The 11375-nt window shown below is 47.9% G+C and overlaps 3 protein-coding genes across 3 annotated transcripts; 2 read left to right on the top strand and 1 right to left on the bottom strand.

Moving 5' to 3' along the window:
• Positions 1–838: 838 nt before the first annotated feature.
• Positions 839–3470, top strand: CONPUDRAFT_86043 (cytochrome P450). Its single transcript, XM_007777583.1, has 12 exons — positions 839–1059; positions 1125–1196; positions 1314–1446; positions 1506–1525; positions 1585–1596; positions 1656–1721; positions 1777–1903; positions 1961–2103; positions 2158–2738; positions 2792–2878; positions 2934–3053; positions 3116–3470. Exons 1-12 carry the CDS (start codon positions 895–897, stop codon positions 3288–3290), a joined length of 1701 nt encoding a protein of 566 aa, XP_007775773.1. The 5' UTR covers positions 839–894; the 3' UTR covers positions 3291–3470.
• Positions 3471–4233: 763 nt separating this feature from the next.
• CONPUDRAFT_147938 (uncharacterized protein) lies at positions 4234–6082 on the top strand (the record flags this gene model as incomplete). The annotated part of the gene is made up of 10 exons (XM_007777582.1): positions 4234–4395; positions 4420–4464; positions 4613–4722; positions 4773–4783; positions 4883–4924; positions 5068–5130; positions 5198–5335; positions 5388–5598; positions 5659–5719; positions 5775–6082. The coding sequence occupies 10 exons, from the start codon at positions 4234–4236 to the stop codon at positions 5985–5987; spliced, it is 1056 nt and encodes a 351-aa protein (XP_007775772.1). The 3' UTR covers positions 5988–6082.
• Positions 6083–9210: 3128 nt separating this feature from the next.
• CONPUDRAFT_147937 (uncharacterized protein) lies at positions 9211–10591 on the bottom strand (the record flags this gene model as incomplete). Its single annotated transcript, XM_007777581.1, has 8 exons — positions 9211–9417; positions 9476–9530; positions 9594–9828; positions 9882–10019; positions 10073–10135; positions 10290–10318; positions 10439–10499; positions 10525–10591. 8 exons carry the CDS (start codon positions 10589–10591, stop codon positions 9211–9213), a joined length of 855 nt encoding a protein of 284 aa, XP_007775771.1.
• Between the last annotated feature and the right edge of the window lie 784 nt (positions 10592–11375).

The following is an 11375-nucleotide window of genomic DNA, read 5'->3' as shown; positions in this document are numbered from 1 at the left end:
ACCGGCGGGACATATACTGACACAGCCACCTTGCAGGAACACGTTGAACGACCACGAAAGAGTGTGTGTCAAGTTGCCGTGGCTTTATTGGCCGTCATTCTCTCGAGCTCGAGCAGACATCAAAGGCGGACGAACATCAACAACCTGGATGAGCCAACCGTCGATGCGCGATGCGGCCCCTAGATCCCCGCTAGGACCTCGGTTGCTTTCAATCAAACGGGCCGGCTTGACATGATCTGACACCTCTTGCACAGTTCTTATAACATCCTTTGGTCGCGAAAAAAAAAACCAGTTACCGTTGTCCCTTAACCTGCTCAGGCTGCCCATTTCCTTTGACTCTTGATCTTGCTCCTAATATGACTCCGCCACATAAATTCTATCGAACATTATCTTTAAATTGAGGACCCCCAGCCTCTTGAGTAACTTCAAATATGTGCTTCAGGCTGACAACAGCGGATCATGTAAATCATAAAAAAGCTATCCTGGAGGTGCTTGGATACGGACCACGAGAGATAATTTGGGCTCCCTGCACAGCTCGATGAAGGCGAAGTCGAGAGGCTACCAGTCGCATGCTGCTCGAGACGCGTCAGCTGCCGCCACAGGACTTGCGTGTGTAACAAGGCAACATTCGTTTCTCTTCATCTCGGGCAAGCAACGTGTACCCGAGACCAGCCCGAGGTTGAACAGGTCTCGGAGACTGGCGTAGGCCTCCGGCACTGTAAATATGGTGCGATGTTGACATGGTTAGGAGCTATGCGCTCATAGCAAAGGTCGGCCTCGGGCATCTCACGCGTTTATATATGCCATGGCCTCCCAGCGACCGCGCAGTACAAGGCGCAGCAGTCAAGTCACCCCTCTTTTCCATTCCCCCCTCTCACTGGTAGCACGTTCCCCATGATATCGAAGCTCTTGGTGTCAGCCGCACTGGCAATAGCCGGCTATGGCCTTTGGAAACTCTCAGCGTTGGCCTACTACATCCTCTTCTCCCCCCTGAACAAGCTTCGCGGACCAAAGAGCACGAGCTGGGTATGGGGTAACCTGAAGGATATAATTAAAGCGGTGAGCATCTTAAAAGACACATTCGGCGCACGAATCGTTCTCAACTCCCTTGTCTACGCGTGTAGGACAACTCTGTCTTGCATGAGCAATGGGTGGAGGAGCATGGCAAGACTTTAGCGTACAAGACGTGGTTTGGGGTACGTTTACCTCTCCTATCTTTCTTATCAAGAAGGTTGATCACGTCCTTGTACCCACTGTCCTTGTCACGTCTCCCGATGATATGTCCATGCACCCTACAACCAACTCGCCCATAGACCCCTCGGCTCTTCACTACGGACAAGCGCGCACTTAATCATATCCTCACGCATAGCGCAGACTACCAGAAGCCCGAGCAGGTCCGATACAGTCTATCCCGCATTCTTGGAGAAGGTGTTCTGTTCGTCGAAGGTATGTCGTCACGCAGGTTCATTTGGATTCTGCTGAAGGCGTATCTGGCTTCTTTCCAGGTGCTCAACACAAACAGCAAGTAAGTGTGACTCTCATAACGATTTTTCCGCATGCTGATGGACATTGCTGCGCCCTTAGAGGCGAATAATGGTATGCGCATTCTGCAGTAGAGAATGCAGACCCTACTTTGCTCACAGTCAGCGTCATAGAATCCAGCCTTTGGTCCCGGACAGATACGCGCTCTTACCGAGACCTTCAACGTCAAGTCCCTTCAAGTACGTTGTACAGCTACCCTTCATCCTCTCCGACTAATGTAGTGAACGCGGACAGCTACGTGACATTCTCCTGAATGAGGCCGTCAAAGCCGCGAGCAACACTGGAGCGGATGGCAATCCAGCGTCGATTGATATCACCGTTTGGCTCAGCCGTATGACATTGGACGTGATCGGTCTTGCAGGTGTGTCTCATAGATCACGTTCCTCATTTCATCATCATACAAACTTTGCATCCTCAGGCTTCAACTATGACTTCGACGCACTGAATGAGGAGGATCGACCCAGCGAACTCAACACAGCCTTCAACACCATGTTCCAGTCATCGCAGCAAATCACCCTATTGGGCATCCTCCAAGGGTGGCATCCTATCTTCCGGTATATCGTAAGCGGAATTCTTCCCTGGTCGCTACACTCTTGGATGCTTACCTCTCTTTAGCCTTCTGATCAAAGCCGCAAGATCGCCAACGCGCAAAAGACGATGGCTCGCATCGGCCGCAAGCTCCTCAGCGACGCCAAAGCCGTCGTCCGCGCCGACGTCGAGAAGAACCGCATCAGCGCCAGCAACGAAAAGACCAACGCCCAAGACACCGCCGGCATCTCTATCGAGAAATCTTCGCTCAAAGGCCGCGACCTCCTCTCCCTCCTCGTCCGCGCCAACATGGCGACTGACCTGCCCGACGCACAGCGCCTCTCGGACGAGGACGTGCTCGCGCAGGTCCCCACCTTCCTCGTCGCCGGGCACGAGACAACTTCGAACTCAGTTACGTGGGCGCTCTTCGCGCTCACGCAGGACGAGGAGGTGCAGCGCAAGCTGCGTGCGGAGCTGCGGGGGCTGGAGACGGAGAATCCAACGATGGATCAACTGAACGCGCTGCCGTACCTCGATGCGGTGGTCAGGGAGACGCTGCGGGTGCATGCACCGGTGGCGAGCACGATCAGGATCGCGACGCGGGACGATATCATTCCCGTTGAGGAGGGGTACGTGGATCGGAAAGGCGTGAGACACGATACAATCAGGTGCGTGACGGCCATCAATGTCGGGGTTTGCAGTATTCTCAGCTTTGATGCAGAGTTCAGAAGGGCGACTCCATGTTCATCCCCATCCTCGCTATGAACAGGGCCAAGGATATCTGGGGCGAAGATGCCCATGAGTTCAGGTACGCTCTACATCGTTTATCTCCGCTCCGGCGGTGCTGACGAGCTGTACATAAGACCTGAGCGCTGGGAGTCTCCGCCTGAGGCTGCGCAGCAGATCCCAGGTGTCTGGGCAAACCTTATGACCTTCATCGGTGGCCCCCGCGCGTGCATCGGGTACCGCTTTTCCCTTGTAGAGTATGCCCACTTCATATCTCTTCGCGTGCTATTCGGATATTAACATTGGTTTGTGTTTGTAGGATGAAGGCCATTCTATTCGCACTCGTGCGCGCCTTTGAGTTCGACCTCGCCGTTCCGGGAGAAGACATTGGCAAGCGCTCCGTTATCGTCGCGCGCCCCTTCGTTAAGACCGATCCGGGCCCGAATCGGCAGTACCGCTTGCCGCTCATCATTCGGCCTCATGTACCAGAGTAGATCTCGAGGTGGTGCTCTTTATGGCTGTGTCTTCCGTAGCAGGTACAGCTCATCATCATTGTTGTTTATTCATATTGGACTTTATAATCAAATTGGAAGCCGGTCATTGTCTTGAGTTTCGCCTCAACATCATTAGTTTGTCTTCGCAGATTGTGTGCCACTTAGGGTACTACCCTCTCACCGCTTTATAACCCGTTCATTATCGTATGGTCTTCGTGCTCACAAATCCGTGCATTGAGTTTCCTTGTTGCGAGTCCAGCTCATTTCCAAAGTGGATGGCTCTCACCCTTTTCCAGATCATTGATGCTTTGTCGTTTAGAATGAACACTTCACTGCCCGTAGGGCCGTAGCATCGGTTGACGATCAACGAATGCACCGCGTGATAGGGGTAATCCTACTTTGGTAACCTCTGAGGTCCTCCGAGCGGGTTCAACAACTTTGTCCTATTCATTAATCTACATGTAGATGTACACTATTCTCAACACTTGATCCTGAGTTGTCAGGGTTGCTCTCTTATCTCTGGAACACAGTTTTGCTGGTCCCACCTGATGGATGTTCTCGAATTCGACTTCTTGCTCCGAAATCTTGGGGGTGTATCATCGCTTACTACCTTTCTGTTATCGATAGTCATACCTTCTTTGGAGTTACCATCTTTAGTATCGGCCGAGAACTCATTTGACTTTTGCATACTCTGGTCAGCATAATAAGCCCGTTTTGAGTCAGGATGCCTGGTATTGCTGTATGAGCACAACTACTATATAGTCACTCAGACCATTCAGTCATTTGGAACATCAGATCAGATCCTCGCACAAGGCAGTACCTACTCCTTATCTGATGGGGTGTATATAAACGCATCGGCACCGTAATTCGCGAGCTACCTCTATCGTCCTCCCTCCCCCCTCGCAGCCTTTCATACTCACCATCTCTCTATAACTTCACGGAAATGTCTTCATCCAGAGAATTGAAAGCTTTGGAGTCTATACAAATGAATTCATATGCAGAGTGTATGCAGTTATCTCTCCTGTCACTGTTGTCACTGACTATCAACGGTGACGTATCAACGGTGAATCAGTGGCAACAGAGGTTCTCCCGATCTATGTCTACCGTGAGCTTCTCAATCACTGCAAAGATAACCCTGCTTACATTTATTGAAGTTCTCACCTTGGATCAAGAGGTACGTATCTCTACATAGTTAAACAACCAGGCAGGACGAGCTCAGTAACATGTGAGCTAGGTAGAGCTTGTGTGGGTATGTCCATAGTTACTTGCTCTTGGCAATGAGTATCGTGCTAATAAGATCTCAATAAGAACACAAATTCAAGGACTACCAAGATCCTCTTTGGGGTGGTAAGGACTCTGCATTATGGCATGAACCACTTCGAAACTTACCCTTTGTGAAAAAGCTACGCTATGGTGGCCTATTCACTGGAGTGTAAGCTGCAGTTTATCACTTGAGTCTGTTGATGTACCGATTCATTACAGCACTCCTATCCGTAAGCGGCACAATTTATGGTTGAATGGATTCTCATGTTGTGCTTTACCAAGTAACGTCCATCAATACATTTCCGTCTCATACTGTAATTCATTTCTAGCGTTATCTTTGACTTGGGTACTAACTACCTCGGTTTATAGACGTAAGTTTTTGCTTTCTTCATTCGGCATATCTCGAGGTCTTATTCCTGGTAATGTAATAGATGTGCGTGTTTCTTTTTCATCAAATCGGTGGAATAACCCAGGGAGAAATCCTGGTATCTAAATTCTTTTCTGTTCTTTTCAGGCTCTGCATTCATTGTTTTGAACGAAATTGTGGTTAGTGTCATGATAACATTTGCACTTAACGGTACGTGTTTTATACCATCATTTGTTGGACCGAAGAACCACTAATGGAACTGTGTTTTTTTCCCTAGCATTGATGTCAATACGGGTGTTAGCGATGTACGAAAGGACGAGAAAAGTTCTTATACTTCTGTCTGTTTGCTTTGCCATGGTACAAGCGGTCAACATCATAGCATCATTATATCTTGCTGCCGACATGTCTATAATTGGTGACGTGGTCTACGTGTCCCTAATCCGCTACTTTACTGACAAAACTTTTAGATGAAGGAGGATGCTCGTTTAATTTTGGGATTGTGTCTGAAGTTCTCACCAGTGTCTCCGCATTTGCCGCTAGTGCATTTGAAGTTCTTCTGTTTGTTATGGCAGTTTTCCGCTTCATTAGAGATATTAAGGAGGGATATAAGGAGAGATTGGGAAATTTTGACACGCTTGCGAGCGTTTTGTTCAGGGACAATGCAATCTACTTCGTCGCGTAAGTCAAACATTAACTCTGCCGAGGAGATAACGTCATTGAAATGTTTGTAACACACAGGTCTTTCCTAACGTTCTCGTTCAGCGCCATATCATATATCGCAGTGGATACCCCTGCAGTGGTATGTTTGTCTTTTCTAACGAGTTGAAGTACACCCACTGAGAATCCAGCTTTAGGTTGACACTTGGGCGTGGTTTATAGCAGATTTCATTGGCGCGCTCCTTGGGACCATTCAAGTGACTATACTGGGACCTTTGATGATAATCAGCATTCGCCAGTACAACACTGATAAAAATGGTAGTCGTGGTCGCGGTACGGCCAATGCAGACGAAACGCTGCAGTTTGCTGCTGCTCCGTCGCACCATGCGGAGACCACCCAAGAGGCATGAATACTTGGCATGAACGTGAGGGAAGTAGAATTCTTCATCCAGTTTCATGGCGTTGTTAGAATATACATAACAGCTCAAACATTGGTTAAGACCTCTGGAACATCTCTCGATATCGAGAACGTGGCAACCTCCAGTATCATTATATTCTTATCACCAAAAGACACCCCTTCCCCTTGATTTACATCGTATTCATGAATTTTCAGTATCATGTTGTGACCAAACATTGTAAGCTGGACGCTAGTTCCCAGGTCAACTGCGGCGGTGTTGAAACCGATATTTAACATTAAGAATGTCTGTAGGACATATTGTATTGATGTCAAAGTGGTCATTTGTAAAAAAAAATGTAGAAATATACAGGTCATGCACATTATGATTAGCGAGAAAGAAAAAAAAAACCAAGAAAAAAACTTGAAAATTCCCTTGTGTACGTGCGCAAGTTAACATCAAACCTTGCGGTTACTAAGTAGACGTCATAAAAAACTCACACGAAGGAATAAATCACATTACCTCGGATGGCAATGCATCAGTGTCCATCATTGTTTGCATGCTCAAGCATTGCTCCTTCAAGGGTTTGAAGAGAGGAGTGATCGACACAACGAAGAACACGAACTTGTAGACTGTAAAATAGATGAATGCTGCGACTCCATACCGGGCTTGCCTAGGCAAGACTTCGTATATGCACCAGATCTTTTCTGGGGGGGGGTATATAACGAGGACTATCAAGTACCCATGCAGTTAGCTGATGCTGCAAGCGAAAATTAAACGAAAATGCGCACCCGCTTTTCGGAGAGGACTCGATGCCATAAACGTGAATACTGCATTTTTAATCTGGTCAATTACAACGAAAGCTCCAAAGAATAGACGCATTCGTCCCGGCGATCAATCGTAAAGGCATATTCTGAAATACATTGTTGCTAGCAAATACCTATCGAGATCAATTAAAATTATAAATGCCATCGTCTTCCACGTGCCTTTAATAACAAAGAATATTAACACCAGCAATCATGCTTCAAAGATGCATCGATATCAGGATCTGACTTGTGCATACTAAGAAACATTCAAGAGACTTAATATCCTGTAGAAAGCTTTGATAGCTTTGATGGTCAGCCTTAATTGAACAACACATACCCTTATTAATTCAGAAAAGAGCTCGCCACATAAACAATTGCCTGCTTTACCTTAGTTTCCGGGGATGTGGGGAGCATGGAAAACAACAATCGCCTCCCGGTCAATATTAATGTCTAACGTTGTGATGATGTGAAATCCGATCTCCGAGGGCTGATAAATGCATTCATACTCCAACGATAGACCGTATGCAGGTCTAAGTTGAAGGAAATCATGCAGCACTAGTACTGCAAGGGAATATCTATCATAACGTAAGTTATAAAATAAAATATTCAAGCGAAGTATTCATCACTCATGTAGTTTTGCGCCCCGAAGGAAATGTATCCCTCGACCGCGACGGAGTGTGCCACGTCTGAGCAGAGAGGAAGGAGGAAGAGAAGAAACTAGGTTACCTGTAGTATTGCACAATCCCGCCTATAAGACTCAGAGAACATGCTGTGCATGTTCAGCGCTCAGTCCTGCCATACGACTGGTGGAAGTTTTGGCATCCGGAAATTTTCACTGATGGTGGATGTGAATCAGTTTTTGAATGAATAATTGACATATTCTCTGGCCTTATGACACCGGCTTCAGTGCATGTACAGCTTGTAAACCCCTTCAGCATCAAAGAGCTAGTCCCTGGAAGGCAGGCGAATATTTGAATATCGGTTGGTTAGCACCGCGTTTCCGGGACCTAGGCGAAAGGCTCTATCAAACACTGACTATGCTGGTCTCATCGTTCCCATACAGTGTTAGAACTATGATATGTCAGACCTCACTCGGTGTGGTGCATAACGAGTGAGGGCAAAGTGAGGGAAGAGAGACGGGGAATGCTGGTTCGAGTATACCTCACCAGCAATCCATGCCAGACGCTTCGGTCAGTGCTTCTGTCGGCAGCATTAACCGTAACGCGGTGGACGCAGAAATATGGAGAAACAAACAGTCCGATCGCGCGCGAGTCCGGCGAGTCTGCACGCGGTTGTGGGGTCTTCCAAGAAACCAACCGCTTACGACCGCCGCGCGTCGCGGCTTAACACGCCCCTAGTGTGGCTACTCTTAGCAATTATCTCTATTATACCAGCAAGCAACCGTTTCTGCCCTCGCGGCCGAGAACAACACCGCCAAACTTGAGCAGATTTACAATGAGGTTGTCAACTACCTCCAGGCTGCCAGCGTTCCCCTGCATTGACGCTGTGCCCCGCCCCCACAGGCAATGGATTCTCATCCTCGGCCCTACGCCACCCGGGCAGCAGGCCGCCATCACGCTCTCGCCCACGCGCGGCCTCAGATGAATGAGATTTGTGTTCCTCTGAGGCCCACCGAAACATAAAAACTATGTGTGAGTTGGTGTTTGCCATGACATGAAGAGAACATGGTCAGTGGGTTTCTTGCTAATTTTGTTGAACACATCCAAAGGGCTCGGCCAATGTCTGCGCACTGCCTGATCTGGCCTCCATTGCTTAAGTAGCCCTTTCTCGTCACATATGATGATCTTGTCGAGTACTCCACCTCACCGGCAATGCTGCAACCTCAATATTTCAATGTAGGTGTACAGTATATATGCATGGGTCGAGGGCTATCTCACCCTCTTTTTAAATTGTGGATTATGAGAAACCAAGCACCAGCTCTCGATGCTCTTCGCATGTCCCAGGTGATATGAAATAAGGTAAAATAAAACCACAACTATGAGTGCAGACTCATCGGTTAGAGTCAGCAAAAGGGTATACATTTTTACTTAAGAGCATGCGTGCTGTAGATGTAGTAAAACGCTGCAGGGTACAGACACAGACTCAGAGCTCAGTGGGACCCCGAGTCCGCGCGCGACCCAGGCACCGGACGCCGGACCAACTCAGTCGCCGGACTTATGCATTTCTCCATAGTCCTCGGTGGACGCGAGCTATCGCTTCCTAACATACAGCATCAAACCCACAGTTGGATTGAATTAACTTACAGCAAAGCGTTGCGAAGAATTCGTACTGCATTTGGTGCAGTAAGTGCACATACAAGACGCTTCCTGTATTCCAGCGCTAGCCTCGCCGAAGGAATCGTGGGAGTATACTGATGTCGTGCATATCGCTTACGCTAATTTATGGGTAAGGAAAATTTTGCTGTTCTTTTCCTAAACCTCAGAAATGTACAACGGTGCGGATAGTCTGGCAAACTCTAAAGTCATCATCTCAAATTCGACCGATGTACCTCCCTTCTCCTGAACGACGTCATACTCTCGAATGCTCAGCATCATCAAGGGTCCGAGAATCGTGAGTTGAACGCCGGTTGCCAGATCAACCGCCACCGTATTGAACGCGATATCGAATGTTAATGTTGGCTGTTTGTATTTATTTCATGAGATCATAAGACAAGGCTCGATGGATGCACGCACGCACGTAGTGACTGGTAAAGAGAAACGAACATGTACTTAGGAACAAACCAGAAAATGCACTGTGGTTAGACCTTGAGTCAGAGCAGTCGAGCAATAGCGGCTGAAGTAAATGTAGAACGCACATGAAGAAGTAGATCACGTTATCTCGGATGACGATACCTATAAAGGTGCCAAGGACTGCCCTTAGGTTCCGGCGTTGCTCCCGTAGATGTCGTACAAGGCAAACAAGAGACATGATAAACAGGGTAAACTCGTAGATGACGAGACCGAAGTATGCTATGGCCTGATACCAGGCTTGCCGCTTTGAAACGCTGTATGCGCACCATATACCTTGTGGTGGCGTCTCAACAGCTATCACTGTGTGTTTGTAGGTTTAAATCGCCAGCATCCTATATATGGATAGATCGCACCTGCTTCCTTAAGTGGCAGTAGAGCCATGAAGGTAAGGACTATGTTCGTTGCCTGAACCGCCGTGAAGAGTGCACCAACGAAGAGGAGCACCCGCGTGGACCTCTCATACAAAGCGTAGATACGCATACCCATCATTGCTTAGTGAATATTGTTTAGCAGTGGAGGTGCATGTGTCAGATGCAGAGCCTACCATTTAGGACCAGGAATATTGCCGTGTGTAGTAGAAAGTAATCCAGTACAACTATCACGGAACCTAGTCAACAGTTAATGATTGCACGCGACGGATAAGCAAACTTCTCACATCTAAGAGAGATTAGAACGGGATCGCGTTACCAATAGCCGATCCTCACGACTTGGGAAACGTGTGTAAGTAGGCATTCAAAAGGAACACTTCAAACGAAGCTCACTTTGACAGATCCAGTGTCCGTAGGAATACCTTCCAAAGCGATTTATCATCTCATGTTGATTATAGTAGATGGGCAAGAACGCACCTGTACTATCATTGGGAGCATGTGTTAGCAGTGTTTCCGAATTTCTGACGCAGAGGCAAACATACATGCTCAGGATAAGACCGCCATATCGTAGCTTTGTGAAGTAGTCGTTGTCAAAGGTATGTACTTTAAAGGATTGCACTGAACTCACTATCCCATATAATAATTTCGACAAGTTCGACTGCCGTCTGGACTTCATACACGGCCTCACGCGTCATGGAGGGGCTCTCTCCACAGAAGCCAACTCACCCAGATAAGTACCACCTGTCGTTGATATGTGAGTATGGAAACAAAGAACATGGGCGTAGTCAATACTCGCCTCACGGTCAAGATCTAGTACTATCACAGCACAGGAACAGAGTGACAGTCAGCTAGTACTCATCGTACAAGGGTGAGACGAAACTCACTCCAACTATAGGCTGTCAAGCAAGCGAGTAGAACTGCGAGAGACAGGTTGTCAACATGTATCTCACGCGCCATCCGAGTAAATGGCCAACCGTTCATGTAATTTTGGGTTCTGAAGTCGATGTATCCTTCCACAGTCACAGAGTATCCCATAGCAGATGAGCAGGTGTGAGGAGGCCAAATGTGCGAAACGAGGAACGCTCGCCGGCCCCTATGGTATCATCCTACTTATAAGCACCGTTGTACTTGTATGCTGTGTTGACGCCGTTCTAGGGGAATGATGAGATTTCCTGCGTGCTGAAACAAAAGTTACATCACAAATCTGCGATCTATGCGTGTTTCCTTATCGCGCGAACCGGCATGTAAATAAGCTTTCCTTCCGTCACAGCATCAAGGAACAGTTGCCCTCGAAAAGTAGGTCGGCGATGATGCTATGCCGTTGGCGTAATATGAGCGAGCGCTTTATGCACGAACCATATGCATACTCTGCCAAGGAGTGATTCTTACCCCTGTATTGACCTTCGAACGTGGTTGTGTTCAGCTGGATAGGCCATGATGGTGTTCGTGAACGAATGGCCGTGAATTCGGCATCATCGA

The sequence above is a fragment of the Coniophora puteana genome (assembly GCF_000271625.1).
Source record: "Coniophora puteana RWD-64-598 SS2 unplaced genomic scaffold CONPUscaffold_23, whole genome shotgun sequence".
In the NCBI taxonomy this organism is placed as follows: Eukaryota; Fungi; Basidiomycota; class Agaricomycetes; order Boletales; family Coniophoraceae; genus Coniophora; species Coniophora puteana.
The sequence above is the reverse complement of the archived record's forward strand: the minus strand, read 5'-3'. Positions and strand labels throughout refer to the sequence as shown.